General features: G+C 46.6%; 1 protein-coding gene across 1 annotated transcript in view; it reads left to right on the top strand.

Moving 5' to 3' along the window:
- Positions 1 to 303: 303 nt before the first annotated feature.
- The window catches only part of IFNLR1 (interferon lambda receptor 1), a 46,554-nt gene continuing 26,665 nt past the window's right edge, over positions 304 to 20,192 (top strand). The window contains exons 1-6 of the mRNA XM_070764094.1: positions 304 to 600; positions 4,162 to 4,279; positions 5,325 to 5,509; positions 7,567 to 7,712; positions 9,949 to 10,120; positions 18,144 to 18,268. Coding sequence (XP_070620195.1) covers positions 537 to 600; positions 4,162 to 4,279; positions 5,325 to 5,509; positions 7,567 to 7,712; positions 9,949 to 10,120; positions 18,144 to 18,268 — 810 coding nt within the window. The 5' untranslated portion in view covers positions 304 to 536. The remainder of the gene's footprint in view (positions 601 to 4,161; positions 4,280 to 5,324; positions 5,510 to 7,566; positions 7,713 to 9,948; positions 10,121 to 18,143; positions 18,269 to 20,192) is intronic.

Genomic DNA, 20,192 nt, shown 5'->3' with positions numbered 1-20,192 from the left:
AAATCTAATAAATAAATAAAATAAATAAATAAATCCTTTTCCTCCCACTTAGGACTGTGTGACTGTAACTTGTTGCTTGTATCCTAAGATTTTCATTAATATTGATTGTTTCTTCATTGCTTATTTGACCCCTACGACAATCATTAAGTGTTGTACCACATGATTCTTGACAAATGTCTCTTTTTCTTTTATGTACGCTGAGAGCCTATGCACCAAGACAAATTGTTTGTGTGTCCAATCACACTTGGCCAATAAAATTCTATTCTTCTTTTCCCCGATGTTTTGTTTGTACTCTGGCCTTAGAGCTGTAATAAATTGGACGTGGACTCCGACTCCAAGGAGCTGGACGGTGCCAGAGAAAGAAGCAAGAAGAGAGATCAGCGTGGTTTCCCTACCACCCCCACGAGAGCAGGTGGCTGAGGTGTTTTTTCCAGCCCGTAGAGGGCCATGGTTCACGTGTGTTGGTGCCACACAGAAAACCTGGAAGTGAAAGTAAGAAACCGAATTGGGCACAGAGTCAGCTGCCTCCCTTCCGAATGCCTGCGCTGGGATTCAGCCTCCTCCTGCTGATAATATTTGCTCCTTCCCAGCCCACCCAAGGTAAGATCCCCTCCCTCCCTCCCTCCCTCCCTCCCTCCCTCCCTCCCTCCGAATCTCGGGAAGAGATTGACTCCCGTCCACAGGGGGTTTTCAGAAAGTGCAACCGAGCCAGGAGCGGCACGTCTCTCTTTCAAAAGTCTCTGGATTGAAAGGTGTTACCTTTGACACCGGACTTGAGCAACAGGAAGGAGTGGGAGAGTTTTTCAGGCAAAGCCCCCCCCCTTCCCCTCCCCAGGGCATCCTGCACACTTCCTAGGCTCAGAGGGGAAAGAAGTGGTTTGAAATGGGGAATAGGGAAATTGGGACTAAAATTGGGAGAGGCGCCAGGTGTCTCGGTGACCTGGAGGCTTCCTGGGTTGGGAGTGGGACATCCTAGCTGCTACCAGCCTGCGGCTATGCTACCGTATCGGTAAGGTGCTATGCTCCGGTAGTGATTTTGGAGATGTGCATGCAGCTACACATCCCCTACGCATGCCCGCACGCACTCATGTGAGATTTGGCTTCTGCAAGTGAAATATAGTGGTACCTCTACTTAAGAACTTTTCTAGATAAGAACCGGGCGTTCAAGAATGTTTTGCCTCTTCTCAAGAATTATTTTCTACTTAAGAACCTGAGCCTGGAAAAATTTCCCAGGAAATTTGAGAGCGGCACGAAGACCCAGCCAGTTTCTTGCCATTCTCCCTTTAATCCTGGACATCTTGGGCTTTTCTGGGCTGCTAGAGGAGCCTTTCGGTGGCGCTTAAAGAGGTTTTGGCAGCGCAGAGCGAACAAAGCATTTTCATTTCTCTGGGTGCTTAGAGAGGGAATATGATTGGTTTCTAAATTGGGGTTTTAAATTAACTTAAATATTAGATTTGTTTACATTGTATTATTATTGCTGTTAGCTGCCCCGAGTCTGCGGAGAGGGGCGGCATACAAATCTGATTAATAAAATAATAATAATAATAATAATAATAATAATAATAATAATAATAATAATAAACCTCTGCCAGCGCCCAGAGAAAAGAAACGCTCCCTTCACTCTGGCAAGCGACTGTCCTCCTCCTCTTCTTCTTCCTCCTCCTCCTCCCACCCAAATTCCGAGCTTTTATTTCTTTCCTAATGGGTTTGCACACATTATTTGCTTTTACATTGATTCCTATGGGAAAAATTGCTTCTAATTACAAACTTTTCTACTTAAGAACCTGGTCACGGAATGAATTAAGTAGAGGTACCACTGTATTGTGTGAAGATGTTCGCACAAGTGAGATTTCAGTGGTTTTCGGCCATCTTTTGCTTCTGTGCAGAATGTCAAATAAACTGATTTACAACCAGACTTAAGTTTATAACTGCCTCAGCCATCCCTATCGTCACGCGATCAATATTTGAGTGCTTAGCCATTGCCATGTATTTATGACAAACGCAGCATCCCATTTGCAACATTCCCAGCTGGCTACTAACAAGAAAGTCATTGGGGGAAATCGGATCCGGTTCACAACCGAAAGAAAGAGGACAGAGAAGAGCAACAAAGAGGATTAGGGGACCGGAGGAGGCTAAAACATATGAAGAACGGTTGCAGGAAGTGGGCATGGCGAGTTTAATGAAAAGAAGGACCGGGGGGGACATGATAGCAGTCTTATTTATTTATTTATTTATTTATTGGATTTGTATGCCGCCCCTCTCCGCAGACTCGGGGCGGCTCACAACAGTGATAAAGACAATATATGGTAACAAATCTAATAATTTAAAATCTAAACTAACAGTTTTACATTAAAAAGTCTAAAACGAAAACCCCAATATATAAAATACATACACACAGTCATATCATGCACAAAACTACATAGGCAAGGGGGGGATGTCTCAGTTCCCCCAGGCCTGACGACAGAGGTGGGTCTTGAGTAGTTTGCGAACAACAAGGAGGGTGGGGGCCGTTCTAATCTCTGGGGGGAGTTGATTCCAGAGGGCCGGGGCCGTCACAGAGAAGGCTCTTCCCCTGGGCCTTGCCAAACGACATTGTTTGGTCGACGGGACCCGGAGAAGGCCAACTCTGTGGGACCTTATCGGCCGCTGGGATTCGTGCGGTAGAAGGCGGTTCCGGATGTATTCCAATATCTCAGGGGTTGTCACAAGGAGGGAGTCAACCTATTCTCCAAAGCACCTGAGGGTAGAACAAGAAGCAATGCGTGGAAACTAAACAAGGAGAGAAGCAACTTAGAACTAAGGTGAAATTTCCTGATAGTGAGAACAATTAATCAATGGAACAACTTGCCTCCAAAAGTTGTAGCTACTCCAACACTGGAAGTTTTTAAGAAGATGTTGGATAACCATCTGTCTGAAGTAGTGCAGGGTTTCCTGCCTAAGCAGGGGGCTGGACTAGAAGACCTCCAAGGTCCCTTCCAACTCTGTTAGTATTATTAACTCAACCTTGATAAGACGGAGTGGCTGTGGGTTTTGCCTCCCAAGGACAATTCCATCTGTCCGTCCATCACCCTGAAGGGGGAATTATTGACCCCCTCGGAGAGGGTTCGCAACTTGGGCGTCCTCCTCGATCCACAGCTCACATTAGAGCACCATCTTTCGGCTGTGGCGAGGGGGGCGTTTGCCCAGGTTCGCCTGGTGCACCAGTTGCGGCCCTATTTGGACCGGGAGTCACTGCTCACAGTCACTCATGCCCTCATCACCTCGAGGTTCGACTACTGTAACGCTCTCTACATGGGGCTACCTTTGAAAAGTGTTCGGAAACTTCAGATAGTGCAGAATGCAGCTGCGAGAGCAATCATGGGCTTCCCTAGGTATGCCCATGTTACAGCAACACTCCGCAGTCTGCATTGGTTGCCGATCAGTTTCCGGTCACAATTCAAAGTGTTGGTTATGACCTATAAAGCCCTTCATGGCACCGGACCAGAGTATCTGCGAGACCACCTTCTGCCGCATGAATCCCAGCGGCTGGTTAAGTCCCACAGAGTTGGCCTTCTCCGGGTCCCATTGACTAAGCAATGTTGGCTGGCGGGACCCAGGGGAAGAGCCTTCTCTGTGGCGGCCCCAGCCCTCTGGAACCAGTTCCCCCCAGATTAGGATTGCTCCTACCCTCCTTGCCTTTCGTAAATTCCTTAAAACCCACCTCTGCCGTCAGGCATGGGGGAACTGAGATGTCTCCCCTTGCCTATGTAGTTTTATGTATGGTATGTTGTATGTATGATTTTTAAACAATGGGGGTTTTAGAGTTTTAATGTTACATTTATTATTATAGACTTTTAATATTAGATTTGTCATTGTATACTGTTTTTATCACTGTTGTGAGCCGCCCCGAGTCTGCGGAGAGGGGCGACATACAAATCAAATCAAATCAAATCAAATCAAATCAAATCCAATAAATAAATAAATAAATAAATAAAACCAAACAAACAAACAAGATTTCAACTGTGGTCGTAATTGGAGGGCTACCTGTACGTTGTACCCATGAGTGAATTGGAGGAAGCGGGTGGGGGGAAAACTTGCTATCCCGCAAAACGTTCCGATCGATTGTACATCCCAGCCTTTGACTCAAGAAGAAATGACATCTCTGGCTTTAATTTCTGACAGGTGAAGAACTCCGGCCGCCCCAAAACATCACTTTTGTCTCAGAGGATTACAACCTGTTCGTGAAATGGCTGCCACCTAATGGTTCCCCACCAGGAGTGTCCTATACTGTCCTTTGGATGTGAGCTTTTGTAAAAAATACTTTTTAAATTGATTTTAAAATATAGAATATAAAACACACACAACATACAACTAGTGGTCAGTGATTGGTGTCCACCCACCATATATTCATCATATCCATCCATTTGTTATCCCTCCCTCCCTTCATCATATCCATCCATCCATCCACCCACCCATATATCTATCTATCTATTCATCCATCATATCCATCCATTTATTATTCCTCCCTCCCTTCATCATATCCATCCATCCATCCACCCACCATATATTCATCATATCCATCAATTTGTTATCCCTCCCTCCCTTCATCATATCCATCCATCTATCCACCCATATATCTATCTATCCATCCATCCATCCATCATATCCATCCATTTATTATTCCTCCCTCCCTTCATATCCATCCATCCATCCACCCTTATATTTATCCATCCAACCATCATATCCATCATATCCATCCATTTATTATTCCTCCCTCCCTTCATCATATCCATCTACCCACCCACCATATATTCATCATATCCATCCATTTGTTATCCCTCCCTCCCTTCATCATATCCATCCATCCATCCATCCATCCACCCTTATATTTATCCATCCAACCATCATATCCATCATATCTATCCATTTATTATTGGTGCCTCCCTTCATCATATCCATCCATCCATCCATCCATATATCTATCCATCCATCCATCATATCCATCCATCCATTTATTATTCCTCCCTCCTTTCATCATATCCATCCATCCATCTATCTATCCAACCTCTTAGAGGAGGGCAGATGGTTTGCAGTCAGGACCAAAGAAACTATAGATGGTGACCATAACTATGTTGCAATACATGGTTCTTTTTAAAGGTCAGGGCTTTGATTGCCTGGTCTGGACACCATTTTGACTTTTTGAACGTTTTTCCATGGACAGCCCTAGTGGGAGGCATTGAAGGCCCACGCTCTGCCACCTTGTGAGATTCAGTGAGGAAGAGAGAAATCACAGCATCGCAGGTGAATTGCAACGCTTAGCTGGTCCCTCTGATTTCTTCCTATAGAGACACTTTCAGTCCTCAGTGGGACGAAGTGCAGCATTGCCGAAATATCGCTGAAACCATTTGCAACATTACTTGTGTGTTTCAAGAACCAAGCAACCGTTACCGGTTCAAGGTGGAAGCTCAAAGCGGAATCGGGGCTGGATCCGTCCCATCAGCGCCTGAAAGCATCGATTACATCCTTCAAGGTAGGAGGATCCTGTGGGTGAAGATCTCCTCTTCCCTGGAAGCCTGGAAGGTGGTTTAAACTAGTTTCTGGAAGGGCTTTGTTTTTTGGGTTTGTAACCACGTAGCTTGGATTCACCTAGTCTCCGGCCGCCCCGAGTCTCCGGATAGGGGTGGCATACAAATCCAATCAATCAATCAATCAATCAATCAATCAATAAATAATAAATACAGCTCATCTGTTTGGAACCCATATCGCATCTCAGATATTAACACCCTTGAAAATGTCCAAAGATACTTCACCAGAAGAGCCCTTCACTCCTCCACTCGAAATAGAATCCCCTACGAGACTAGACTTTCAATCCTGTTTAGAACTAAGACGCCTTAAACATGATCTACGTATTGCCTACAAGATCATATGCTGCAACGTCCTGCCTGTCGGCGACTACTTCAGCTTCAACCACAACAACACAAGAGCACACAACAGATTTAAACTTAATATTAACCGCTCCAAACTTGACTGTAAAAAATATTTATTTATTTATTTATTTATTTATTAATAGAGTTGAAAGGGACCGTTAGGTCATCGAGTCCAACCCCCTGCCTGAGCAGGAAACCCTACAGCACCCCAGCCAAATGGAAGTCCAGTCTCCTCTTGAAGGTGTCCAGAGTTGGGGAGTTCACCACCTCCCCTGGCAGGCAGTTCCATTGGTTGATCGCTCTGACCGTCAGGAAGTTCTTCCTTATTTCCAGGTTGAATCTCTCCTTGGTCAGCTTCCAACCATTGTTCCTCGTCCGGCCCTCTGGTGCCCTGGGGAATAAAGAGACCCCCTCCTCACCGTGGCAACCCCTCAAGTATCTGTAAACTGCTATCATGTCCCCTCTAGACCTTCTTTTTTCTAGGCTGTCCATGCCCAGTTCTCTCAATCTCTCTTCGTAAGTCTTGGTTTCGAGTCCCCTAATCATTTTGGTTGCTCTTTTTTGCACCTTCTCCAGAGTTTCGATGTCTTTTTTGTAGTGAGGTGACCAAAATTGGATGCAGTACTCCAGGTGGGGTCTGACCAGGGCATAGTAGAGTGGTATTAGTACTTCCCTGGTCTTGGAGCGTATTCCTCTGTTGATGCAGCTTAGGATTGAGTTGGCTTTTTTGGCTGCTGCTGCACATTGCTGACTCATGTTTAGTTGATTGTCCACCAAGACTCCAAGATCTCTTTCGCAGTCACTACTGCTGAGTGGGGTATTTAACAATCGAGTTGTCGAAGCGTGGAACTCATTACCGGACTCCATTGTGTCATCCCCAAACCCCCAACACTGTACCCTTAGATTATCCACGGTTGACCTATCCAGATTCCTAAGAGGTCAGTAAGGGGCGAGTACAAGTGTCCTATTGCTCTCCTATATCTCCTATACCTTTCTATTCCTATATCTCTTCTTCTATTCTTTCATTGATATGTTCTATTACTATATCTTCTTTTCTATTATTTCTTAGATATATTTTACTATGAATATCTCCTCTATAACCTTCATCGTGTATTTTACTTTGTGTATATAGATATATACCCACTAAAACCCTCATTGTGTATTGGACTAACTAGATAGATAGATAGATAGATAGATAGATAGAGAGAGAGAGAGAGAGAGAGAGAGAGAGAGAGAGAGAGAGAGAGAGAGAGATAAATATAGGAATAGGAATAGGAATTCTGGGAGTTGTATTCCTATTTCATCTGTAAGGTAGCCAGCTAGGAATGGTTAGGCTAAGGGAAATATGATGTTCTGCATTTAGGTTATCCCAGGAAAATAATCTGTTCTATGCAGAAATTAGTACAACCAGCTTATTTTGATAACTTGATGTCAGGTTCCAAAAATCCAGAAAGACCTACAGAGTTAGAGTTTCCTTTATAGTTCCTGGCCTATAAACAAAACCAACTATTTCCATCATTAAAAATATACTCTGAGCACTTCTATTCTTAACTCTCTTCCTCCCAACCAAACTATCTAAACTTGAGTTCCTCCTTTCTGGGAATCCAGACTACACTCCACTGCACTTGCCCTAACCATCTGCCTTATTTTTTTTTTCCAGTGAAACTTGCTCCTCCAGTTCTCAGAGCAAAAAATACCAGAAATATCCTCACCGTGAACGTTTCTTTCACCTACCCTTCTTGCATGAAGGACGTCTTTCAAGATCTGACATATGACTTGGAGACTTGGCAAGGTGAAGTCCAGAAGGTGAGTCAGAGAATGATGCTACATTAATTTCTCCTCTCTTGCAGGTTTGCTTGGAAAATATTTATTAAATTTATATCCTGCCCTTCTTCCAAAGATCTTCAATTGAAAAAGCCTTTTTTCATCACGACTCATGAAATAAAATATAGAATCCTCGCACATTCCTTGACCATATTTGCTATCTTAATGATGGAGGGTGTGTTTAATTTGTTTAATCCTTCCTCCTTTGATAGATTATTCAAGAATATTAAAAACAAAGCCTAAAGCAAAAGTTAAAATAAATAAAATAAAGGACACTCTCTCTCTCTCTCTCTCTCTCTCTCTCTCTCTCTCTCTCTCTCTCTCTATTTTGTCCAATACACAATAATACACAATGAAGGTTATAGAGGATATAGTAGAGAAGAAATACGAGATGTAGGAGAGACTATAGGACAGGGGACGGAAGGCACTCTAGTGCACTTATGCACGCCCCTTACTGACCTCTTAGGAATCTGGAGAGGTCAACTGTGGATAGTCTAAAGGTAAAATGTTGGGGGTTAGGGGATGATACTATGGAGTCCGGTAATGAATTCCACGCTTCGACAACCCGATTACTAAAGTCATATTTTTTACACTCAAGTTTGGAGCGATTAATATTAAGCTTGAATCTGTTGTGTTCTCTTGTGTTGTTGTGGTTGAAGCTGAAGTAGTCTTTGACAGGCAGGACATTGCAGCATATAATCTTGTGGCCAATACTTAGATCATGTTTAAGGCGTCGTAGTTCTAAGCTTTCAAGACCCAGGATTGTAAGTCTAGTTTCGTAGGGTATTCTGTTTGAGTGGAGGAATGAAGGGCTCTTCTGGTGAAGTATCTTTGGACATTTTCAAGGGTGATAATGTCTGAGATGCGATATGGGTTCCAAACAGATGAGCTGTATTCGAGGATGGGTCTGGCGAAAGTTTTGTAAGCTCTGGTAAGTAGTGAGAGATTTCCAGAGCAGAAGCTACATAGGATTAGATTAACAACTCTTGAGGCCTTCTTAGCGATGTTGTTGCAGTGGGCTTTGGCACTTAGAGCTTTAGTTATCAGTATCCCGAGGTCCTTGACCGAATGGGGATTATCTGTGATAATTTGTTTATTAAGTTTGTATTTGAAGTTCTGATTCTTTTTGCCGATGTGTAGGACAGAGCATTTGCTGGGTTGAGATTTGGAGTTGCCATGTGTTGAACCAGTCAGAAACTGAGTCGAGGTCTTTTTGTAGAGTAGTTGTGTTATCAGTGGTGTTGAAGAGTTTTACATCATCTGCAAAAAGAACACAGTTGTTTGTGATGAGATCTCAAAGGTCGTTGATGTAGAGAATGAAGAGCATAGGTCCCAGTACGCTACCTTGGGGGACATCGCTTTTAACAGGGACGGGTGTGGATATGGAGCTTCCTATTTTGACCACTTGTTGCCTGTTAGATGTTGTGGTTAGCTCTGGCCCAGCTCCTGCCCCAAGGACTGTGGATGTGGGGGAGACATCCACATGCTGCAGGCCTGTTTTGCCCCCGGTGGAATCTGATGATGAAGGCTCCTCTGACCAAGAAGACATGAGTGACAGGGAGGAGGAGAGTGTGGCAGACAGCTCAGAAGGAGATCAATTATCTCTCTCCCCCTTGGATTCAGAACAAGAGTTAATGATACAGCCACGCATGTGGAGAGCGATGCATAGGCAACAACAACTGAGAGATTATTATCAAAGAAAATGAGGCCACCTGTGGTTGGGTGGGGCTGTGGTCATTAGTGAGGCTGCTATAAATAGCAGCCTGTGGGTTTGGCCATTGTGGAGGATTATCTGATCATTGTGTTTCATGACTGCTTTGCTGACTTTGATCTTTGTGTGCTGATTTCCCCCCGCTTTGAAACTAACCCAGAGCAAAGTGTGTTTCACTCTGTGAAAGAAGAAGGACTGTGAATTGCCTCACAGCTGCAAGCTAAGTATCACAGGACTGATAAGGGACTTGTACAAATTACCAGTTTGTTTGGAGACGAGTGCTCTTGCCTATACAAAAAGAGTGCTCTGTTTATTTGCATTTTCGGTATAAAGAACATTGTTTTGAATTTTCAAACGTGCGTGTGTCTGAAATTGTATCTGTGCATTTTTGGGAGGAGTCTACCAGAGAGCTCGACAGAACATTAGACAGCAATCCAATAATCTACAGGCTTTGTAGATTGGCCAGGATTCCTGCTGGGTTCAAGTTTCTGCTTGCTTATTTTTCAGTTGCCGTTAGAGGACCTGGACGAGCCTTCGGTGGAATTCAACACAACAGACTGGCTCCATGGTGAATACTGTCTTCGTGCCCGAACATCCTTTAGAAATGTGGACAGGAACTGGAGCAATTTCTCAGAGCCACTTTGCCTGTGGTTGCATGAAGAAGGCGCAGGAGTCAAAGGTCTGGAGCTTCTTTTTCCCAGTGAACTTGATCCAACACAGATCTTTATGTAGGGATGCAAACCTCCAGGTTTATACACCCAGGGCCAGTACAATCCCATTAAAATATTGCCCAGGTTCGCCTGGTGCTCCAGTTGCGGCCCTACTTGGACAGGGGGTCATTGCTCACGGTCGCTCATGCCCTTATCACCTCGAGGTTTGATTACTGCAACGCTCTCTACATGGGGCTACCTTTGAAAAGTGTTCGGAAACTTCAGATCGTGCAGAATGCGGCTGCGAGAGCCATCGTGGGACTTCCTAGATTCACCCACGTTTCTGCAACACTCCGTGGCCTGCACTGGCTGCCGATCAGTTTCCGGTTACAATTCAAAGTGTTGGTAATGACCTTTAAAGCCCTACATGGCATTGGGACAGAATACATCCGGAATCGCCTTCTACCGCACGAATCCCAGTGGCCGATAAGGTCCCACAGAGTTGGCCTTCTCCGGGTCCCGTCGACCTAACAATGTCGTTTGGCGGGCCCCAGGGGAAGAGCCTTCTCTGTGGCGGCCCCGGCCCTCTGGAATCAACTCTCCCCGGAGATTAGAATGGCCCACACCCACCTATATCACCAGGCATGGGGGAACTAAGACATCTCCCCCAGGCTTATTATATTTCACATTTGGTGTGTATGTGATGTATGGCTTTTAATTGTTGGGGTTTTTATATATTTTATTATTAGATTTGTCCCCATTATTATACTGTTTTTATTACTGTTATGAGTCGCCCCGAGTCTTCGGAGAGGGGCGGCATACAAATCTAATTAATAATAATAATAATAATAATAATAATAATAATAATAATTGCAATTGTTCTTTTGATGTAGACAACAAACACAGCATGAATGAATGAATGAATGAATGAATGAATGAATACATACCTACGTACATACATACATACATACATACATACATACATAAATCCAGAGAATTTTCGGCTACATGGGTGTTCAAATGTTCAAATTAATTATTACAGCCGTAGACCAAAACAAATAAAAACACTCCGTGAATACACAATCAAAAGTTATAGGATAAAATGATAAATAACAGATAAAATCCATGGCCTTGTTTTGGCCTCATCATCTAGCCATATCCATATATATTCAATTCAATTTCAATTTATTAGATTTGTATGCCGCCCCTCTCCGAAGACTCGGGGCGGCTCACAACATATATAATATTAGATTTGTATGCCGCCCCTCTCTGAGGGCTCGGAGCGGCTCACAACAAAAACAATATATATATTTGTGGCCAGCTTTTAAGTGCCTAATACATCTTAGCTAATTTATATGACAAATGTGGCAATCTTGTTTGTTTGTTTGTTTGTCTGTTTGTTTTATATATATATATATATATATATATATATATATATATATATATATATATATATATATACAAATATATATTATATATACAAACTAACTAACTAACAAACAAACAAACAAGGTTGCTACATTTGTCGTATAAATTAGCTAAGGTGTATTACGCACTTAAAAGCTGGCCACAAATGGTATACATACATACTGTACATACATACACAGTATAAATACACATGCTTACATATATATACACATATATGTATACACACATATATACACATATTCATATATACACACTTTCCTTGTTTTGGGGTTGTAGCTCTTTTACTTTTTGCCTCTTCTAGTGGCCTGGAGCGAGGTTACCTCCAGTTTTGGGACTCTTGTTTGGATACTATATCACTCCCTCCCATCTCCCTCCAGGCATTATAATTACCGTGATCCTCTCAACGAAGATGTCCAATGGCTATCAGACATAGTTCATTGGCAGAGCAAAAGGATTGTCTGTAAAAGATCTTGTTTCAGTCCTGGGGATCCCCTGAGAGAGTTAGGAAAGATTCTCAGTTCAAACTTTGGAGCCTAAGCCAATATGTGATATTGTTAGTTTGCTTTAAACTGGAAAATGTCTAGCTCAGCGTTTTGTACCTAGTTCTCCACTGCAGCTGGAAGGAGAGTCCAGCATGGGTTATTAACCAATCCCATTGGTAGAGACTGAGTGAAAAATTTACATAAATTATTAGGCACCGCCCCCACACTGCTCCCATGAGCCCAGTTTTAAAAACTCAGTCACAGTGTAGAGACGTACTGAGTTTTGCTCTAGGAGCAATGATATGTAATAAATCTGTCTTTTACCTGTTTAATGTTTTTTCTTTTGTCTCCTTACAGGAAACGAAGACAAGGAGGACAGATGGGGTTGCTACCCTCCGCGGGCAGCAATCCCCAACGCTCTCCTCAGGGGTCGCTTCCCTCCGAGGGAACTTCCCCGAAAAGGAGCACCCAGCCTGGGGTCCCTGGCCTCCGTGGCCAGACCAGGGCTGTGAGCCAAAGGTGGGGGGGTCCGCCCCCCCCCACTGGGAGGCTCAGGAGCGCTCGGGGAAAGGCTCCGGGAGGACGGAGCAGCGCTCATCAGCTGTTCGGCGGCCGGGGAGACCGCCGCCGCCGCAAGCCGCCGCGAGCCGCCGCTAGGGACGCTGAAGCGTCCGACGGGCTGGGAAGCCCCCCCCCCCGCCGTTGCAGATGCACAGAAACAGCCGAAAAGCCGAAGAAGCGGCTGAGGCTTGGCGGGGACGCGGCGAAGAGCGGCCAGATGCCCGGGGCGGCCATGCGAAGCCGCGAGCGGCATGGGCAGCGCCATATTGGGGCCGCTTTGAGCGCGATTCCCCTATTGGCGCCAACCGGAAGGACTTCCGGCAGCTGCTTGGCGCGAAGAGGCCATGGACCTCAGGGCGCAGGCGCAGAGCCTCTGAGAGGCGAGACGCCATTTTAAAAGCAGAATTTGGTGACGAAGCTATTTATTCTGGCTACCGAGGAGTCTTTGGATTGCAAAGGAGCTAAATTGACAATGGAGGACCAGCCTAGCAGCGAGAAGACTACATCCCCGGCCAGGCCAAAGGACAAGCCTAAGGGGAAGGCTAAAGATAAGTCCAAGTCCTCGCATTCCCCTGCTTCAGCCTCTTCTCTCAAGGAGGCTGAAAAACGCATCAAGGCCCTTGAGCAAAAGTTGGAAGCGGCCTTGCATAGCTCCCCAGCAGCGGTCCCTCTGACTCAGAGGCAGGCCTTCACACCAGACCCAATGACTCCCTTGTCACCACTTGGCCTATCTGGGGCTAGACAGGAAGACTGGTCCCCAGACCAACCATTTACTACTATGCCACCTGTACCCCCTTCTCCAGCCCCTTCATGGACCAGGCCTGGGTCATCAGGACATCCCAGGAGAGATCCACAAGGGCCATCAGCCACGTTCACGCCCACAGCGGCAGGGCTGAGGACACAGGCGGGTACTTGGCAAGACATGCCACCGGATTTGCAGGATTTAATTGCAAATGTATACTCGCAGGGCATAGCGACTGGAGCCCACCAGTATGCCCCAGTACCAACACAAGCACCAAGAAATGTGTGGTCAGCACCGCCCCCCTCGGGCTTGGGGTCCCTTTCAGAAGAACCACTATTGGGGGAGGACAGTGAGAAAGAATATGACTTTTCTGAGGATGAGGCTCCCCCAGAGCAACCAACCCCTGCAGGCTTGTTTAAGCCAAATCTATTTCGAACACTGCTATTTAAGGCCAAGCAGGTAATGAACTTACCTGGGGCGGCCAAAGCAGCTGAAGAGGCAGGCAAGACCTCAGCTACTCTCCTCAGGGAGCCCCAACCCGAGTCGGACCATTTCCCAGCATCGCATATCTTCGTGGAAGGGGTCAAGAAGCCTTGGCAGTACCCGGCAGCGGCCCAGGGACCGTCCAATTTAGAACGCAAATTTTATACCTTCGATGAGGAGGTTGAAAAATTGCTCGAGTACCCCCCAATTGATGAACCGGTTGTAACCTTGGTCTCCAGCGCCCTGGTTCCCTCGGAGACAGGAGAAAACCTGAAACCAGAGGAGAGGAAGGCGGAGACACTGCTGCGGAAGATCCACCAGATGGCTAGCTGGGGATTCAGGGCAGCAGCAGCGGCATCCTTCCTGAATAGGGCATCCCTGCTGTGGCTCCAGGAGATGCAATCTCGATTGGGCCCGGACGAGGGCAGACTTCGCCAGGATCTGAGTAAGTTGCAGGCGGCAGCTGAATTCTCCGCGGACGCCATCTTGCACGCAGCCAAGTTCTCCAGCAGGGGGATGGCCACGGCCCTATCGGCCCGTCGCTTGCTGTGGTTGAGGAACTGGCCAGCGGACCTGAAGTCCAAGTGGCGGTTGGCATCGGCACCATTCCAGGGTGCGACACTCTTTGGCGATATCTTGAACAAGGTCCTCGTGGAGGACAAAGACAAGAGGAAAGTTCTTCCCAGGTCGGGCAGAAGGCAGGATCGGAGGTCCACCCCTTATGCGAGGCGACAACAGCCACGATGGGATAACTCTGCCAACACGACACAGCAGCAAAGGCCCTTCAACCAGGGTCAATTCACGCAGCACACCTACAGAAGCGACCGGGGGTCGTTCCAGGACCGACCCAGGGGATACCAACAATCCCGGCGGCCCTTTCGGGGGGGGCAACCACCGAGGTTTCCGCCGATCCAAATGACTTGCCCAGCCAGCTGCCGATCGGGGGGAAACTGCAGCACTTCAGTGCCTCCTGGCGCAGCACGTCCTCCGATCAGTGGGTCATCGCCACAGTGTCGGGAGGTCTACGGCTGGAGTTCGTTGGGCGACCCCCCAACCGAGTTATACACTGTCCAACGCTCCGAGACCCTCGGAAGAGACTACAACTACAAGAGGAAATTTCACATTTGCTGGAGATCCAGGCCATAGAACCGGTACCGCCCCAGGAGAGGGGCAGAGGCTTCTATTCAAGGATCTTCATCGTGCCCAAAACCTCAGGAGGCTGCAGGTTAATCCTCAACCTCAAACAACTAAACATTTTCATCAAATACCGGAGATTTCATATGCACTCCCTACAGACCATCCTAGCCTCAATCAGGTCTCGCGACCTTCTGACTTCTATCGACTTGAAAGAGGCGTATCTTCATGTACCCATACACCCGGAGCACCGAAAATACCTGCGCTTCTGCTCCGAGGGAGTGCACTTCCAGTACAGAGCTATGCCATTTGGCCTTTCCTCCGCCCCACGCACCTTTACCAAGCTTCTGGATGCTCTGACGGCCCACCTGCGAGGGCACGCCATAAGGTTGATGGCATACCTGGACGACATCATTATTTTGTCCAGGTCCCAAGTGCAGGCGAGGCAGGATCTGGTTCAGACCATGCAAACACTGGAAGACCATGGCTTCACCATAAACATGGACAAGAGCCAACTGACACCCAGAACCAGGCTCCAACATCTGGGGGCCATTATAGACACCCAAACCAATACGGTGTCACTCTCCCCAGAGAGGCTAGAGAACATCCAGCGTCTCATCGCCAGCCTCAGCCAACACAGAAGGGTTCCCCTATCGCTACTTTCAAAGGTTCTGGGAACCCTGGTGTCGGCCATCGCAATCGTTCCGTGGGCCAGGCACCATATTCGGACCTTGCAGTGGTTCTTACTGCCAGCTCAGAGGACAAAGGTCAGCCACTCCCATCGGCAGGTCAAATTACCTCGGGAGGTCAAGGAGTCCCTAAAATGGTGGAAGTCGCAGGCAATTCGCAAGGGATCGCCATTCCACATGCAGGACAAAGTCATCCTTACCACAGACGCAAGTCTTTATGGTTGGGGAGCGCACATAGGCCATCACATGGCGCAGGGCATCTGGACACCTACAGACTTAAGCCCCATAAACATCAACTTCCTCGAGCTCAGGGCAGTCCACTTAGCCCTTCGGACCTTCCTACCGTTCGTACTGAACAGGCATGTCTTGATTTTAACAGACAACGTGGCGACCAGAGCCCACCTGAACCACCAAGGGGGTACGAGGTCGCAACGCCTTATGGAGGAGTCCAACGAGCTGTTCAACTGGGCCGAGGCACATCTAGCCTCTCTGTCTGCGGAACACATCGCTGGGGATATCAACACGCAGGCGCACTGGCTCAGCACGACCACCTTGGATCCATCAGAATGGAGGTTGGATCCAGGAATCTTCCAACAGATGTCTCACAGGTTCGGGGAACCCTTGGTGGACCTGTTCGCTACTCGGCAGAACGCTCAGACACCGAGGTTTTACTCGCGCTTTCCGGAACCGGGAGCGGAAGGGGTCAACGCCTTACTGACACCATGGCCAGCCGGTCTGCTTTACGCATTCCCTCCAGTGAACCTGATTCCAAGGGTGGTGGAGAAGATTCTGAGGGAGCGGGCGGAGGTGCTGATGATAGCACCGCATTGGCCACGTCGTCCGTGGTTCGCCGACCTGACAGCTATGTCCAGGTCACCACCATGGAGGATTCCGGACCACGTCATCTCCCTCAGCCAGGGGTCCCTGCAACATCCGGATCCCCAATGGCTACAACTAACCGTATGGCACTTGAGCGGCACAGACTGAGACATCTAGAGTTGCCGGAGAAGGTCATTGACACAATACAGGCCGCAAGGCGCCCTTCAACTTCTCGGATTTACCAGGCGTCGTGGGCGGCCTTCTGCAGGTTTTGCGACAGGGCAGGCAGGAATCCCAGAGATGCTTCCGTAATTACGGTATTGGAATTCCTCCAGTCAGGGATAGATCGGGGATTAGCCCCCAACACCCTGAGGAGACAGGTAGCGGCACTTGCCACCATGGTCCAGACATCAGAAGCTCGATCTTTAGCCTACCATCCACTAGTTAGAGACTTCATTCGGGGTGCTACAAACAAACACGCACCTCCGGTTAGGAGGTTTCCATCTTGGGACCTCACACTAGTGCTACAAGCGCTCACGAAACCACCTTTTGAGCCATTAAGGACGATTCCCCTACGGATCCTTTCCATAAAAACGGCCTTTCTAGTGGCAATCACGTCGGCACGCAGGGTTTCCGAGCTTTCAGCCCTTTCTGTGAGGCCGGATTTGTGTATATTCCATCCCGACAGGGTGGTGCTCCGTCTGGATCCCACCTTTATTCCAAAGGTGAATACACAGTTTCATAGAAAGCAGGAGTTGATCCTGCCGGACTTTTGCACACATGGAAATCACCCTTCCGAACTACGTTGGCATAAGGTTGATGTCAGAAGAGCCTTAAAAATATATATTAGGCGAACTGAACCGTTCAGGAAATCAGAGAAACTGTTTGTCTCTTTCTCTCAACATCACATGGGACTTGGAATCTCAGCCAAATCCATTAGTCGTTGGCTAAAGGATTGCATCACGGAGGCCTATAGAGCGGGTGGACACACCGTTCCAGCAGGACTAACGGCCCACTCGACCAGGAGTGCAGCCGCATCGGCAGCCTGGTCCACGCAGGCTTCTATCGATGACATTTGTAGAGCAGCTACCTGGGCAGCACCATCTACGTTTATTAAACATTATAAGTTGGATTCGTTTGCTTCAGCGGAGGCTGCATTCGGCAGGCGTGTACTACAGAGAGTTTGTGCATCTCCAACGTCCCTTTCAAGACCTTCTCCCTCCCATGGACCTTAAAACTTTGGCATATCCCATGCTGGACTCTCCTTCCAGCTGCAGTGGAGAAGACCCGTTGTACCTACCTGAACGGTCTTCTCGATGCACTGGAAGGAGAGTCCAAACCCACCCGGCATGTTGAGTTCAAGGGTCGCCGGAGATGGGAGTTATAGTTATGTTCTGGCAATAAAATTTGGTTATCCTCTTACATAGTTTTTTCGTTTTTAAAACTGGGCTCATGGGAGCAGTGTGGGGGCGGTGCCTAATAATTTATGTAAATTTTTCACTCAGTCTCTACCAATGGGATTGGTTAATAACCCATGCTGGACTCTCCTTCCAGTGCATCGAGAAGACCGTTCAGGTAGGTACAACGGGTCTTTTAGAGGGTTGGACTTCAGTGGCCTGAGTTAACTTGGTAATTAACAATTCCAGCTTCCTATCTATTGATATCTGAACGATGTATTTTAGTATCTCATAATTGCTTTTTTTTTCTTTTCCAGTAAAAAATTGGGAAATCATTGCCGGTTCTTTGATTGCTACCAGTATATTTGCTATTATTGGTGTTACGATGCTTCTCACCTATTGCAGATGCACGAGCAAGCAAGTTGAGATGCCTTCAGCTTTGGTATGGGAAGTGTGGAAGATTTATTGGATTTATATTTATATATATTTATATGGAAGGCTTGTTATGGTTGGCTTCCTTAGCAGTGTGAATCTTGTCATATACAGAACCTGCACTGATCTGATCTGAGATTGTTACTTGTTTCTTGCTTAGAATTCAGTTGCATGTTCTGTTGGATATTTATTTCATTTATTTATTTTATTTTATTGGATTTGTTTGCCGCTCCTCTCCGAGGGCTCAGGGCGGCTCACAACATGTACAAAAACAGAACAATAATATGAATACATTAAAACAATCATTAAAATTAAAAGAAGACCTATCAGACCAATCATTCAACAATCATACTATCATATTTGTTGCATACAATCATGTTTGTTGCATTTATATGCCGCTCACTCCAAAACAGACTCTGAGCAGCTAACAACGGTTATAAATATAATACTGATAAAAAGAGCAATAAAAAACATCCATAAAATCTACAATATGACCTATACAGCCCTTCATGGCATCGGACCAGAATATCTCTGGGACCGCCTTCTGCCGCACGAATCCCAGCAACCGGTTAGGTCCCACAGAGTTGGCCTTCTCCAGGTCCCGTCAACTAAACAATGTCATTTGGCGGGACCCAGGAGAAGAGCCTTCTCTGTGGCGGCCCCGACCCTCTGGAACCAGCTCCCCCCAGATATCAGAGTTGCCCCCACCCTCCTTGCCTTTCGCAAGCTCCTTAAAACCCGCCTCTGTCGTCAGGCGTGGGGGAATTGAAATTTCCCTTCCCCCTAGGCTTATAGAATTTATACATGGTATACTTGTATGTATGAGTGGTTCTTTAAATTGGGGTTTTTTAGATTATTTTTAATATTAGATTTGTTCACATTGTCTTTTTTATTGTTGTTAGCCGCCCCGAGTCTTCGGAGAGGAGCGGCATACAAATCTAATAAATACAATACAAATACAATACAAAAACTACTGCATAAGAAACCACACATACTAACAGTCAATCCTAATTCCAGGCCTGCCAGAAAAGCCAGATCTTGATGGCTTTCTGGAAGACCAGTAGGGAGGAGAATCTCTGGGAGCAATTGATTCCACAGGGTCGGAGCTACCACAGAGAAGGCTCTTCCCCAAGGTCCCGCCAACCAACATTGTTTGGCGGACGGGACATGGAAAAGGCTGACTCTGAAGGCCCTTATTGGCCGCAGTGAGGGAGGAGGGAGGAGACGGTCCTGTAAATAGTCTGGGCTTTAAAGGTAATAACCAACACCTTGAATTGCGTTTGGAGACTGACTGGCAACCAATGCAGCTTGCGTAAAGATGGAGTGATACGGGCATACCTTCGTACCCCCATAATTGCACGTGCTGCTGCATTTTGCACCAGCTGAAGTCTCCGAACGCTCTTCAAGGGTAGCCCCATGTAGAATGCATTGCAATAGTCAAGACATGGTTTAAGGATTCTAATGAATGGGAAATATCCATACCAGGATATACACTGTATAGGAAGGATAGAATAGAGAGAAGGGGAGGTGGAGTAGCCATTTATGTTAAAGAAACTCTAAAAACAATACTAATTCAAAATACATGTAAAGATCTGGAGACCCTCTGGATTTGCATGCAAAATAAAGAAGGTTCTGTCATTAGAATTGGGGTGATCTATAGGCCTCCAGGGCAATCTGAGGAATATGACAACAAGATGGTGGATGAAATTACCCAAATGGCAGTAAAGGGAGATATTGTGGTTATGGGTGATTTCAACATGCCTGATGTTGACTGGAATATCCCCAGTGCCCTTATATGCAAAAGTAAGAATATAGTAGAGGCCTTTACAGGAGCAGCTCTAGCACAGCTAGTTAAGACACCAACTAGAGGTGAGAATATTCTAGATTTAGTTTTTACAAATGGGAATTGGGTTTCAGAGGTCAAGGTGGGAGAA

The sequence above is a fragment of the Erythrolamprus reginae genome, chromosome 11 (assembly GCF_031021105.1).
Source record: "Erythrolamprus reginae isolate rEryReg1 chromosome 11, rEryReg1.hap1, whole genome shotgun sequence".
Taxonomy (NCBI): Eukaryota; Metazoa; Chordata; class Lepidosauria; order Squamata; family Dipsadidae; genus Erythrolamprus; species Erythrolamprus reginae.
Note: the sequence above shows the minus strand (reverse complement) of the source record. Positions and strands in the feature narration are given on the sequence as shown.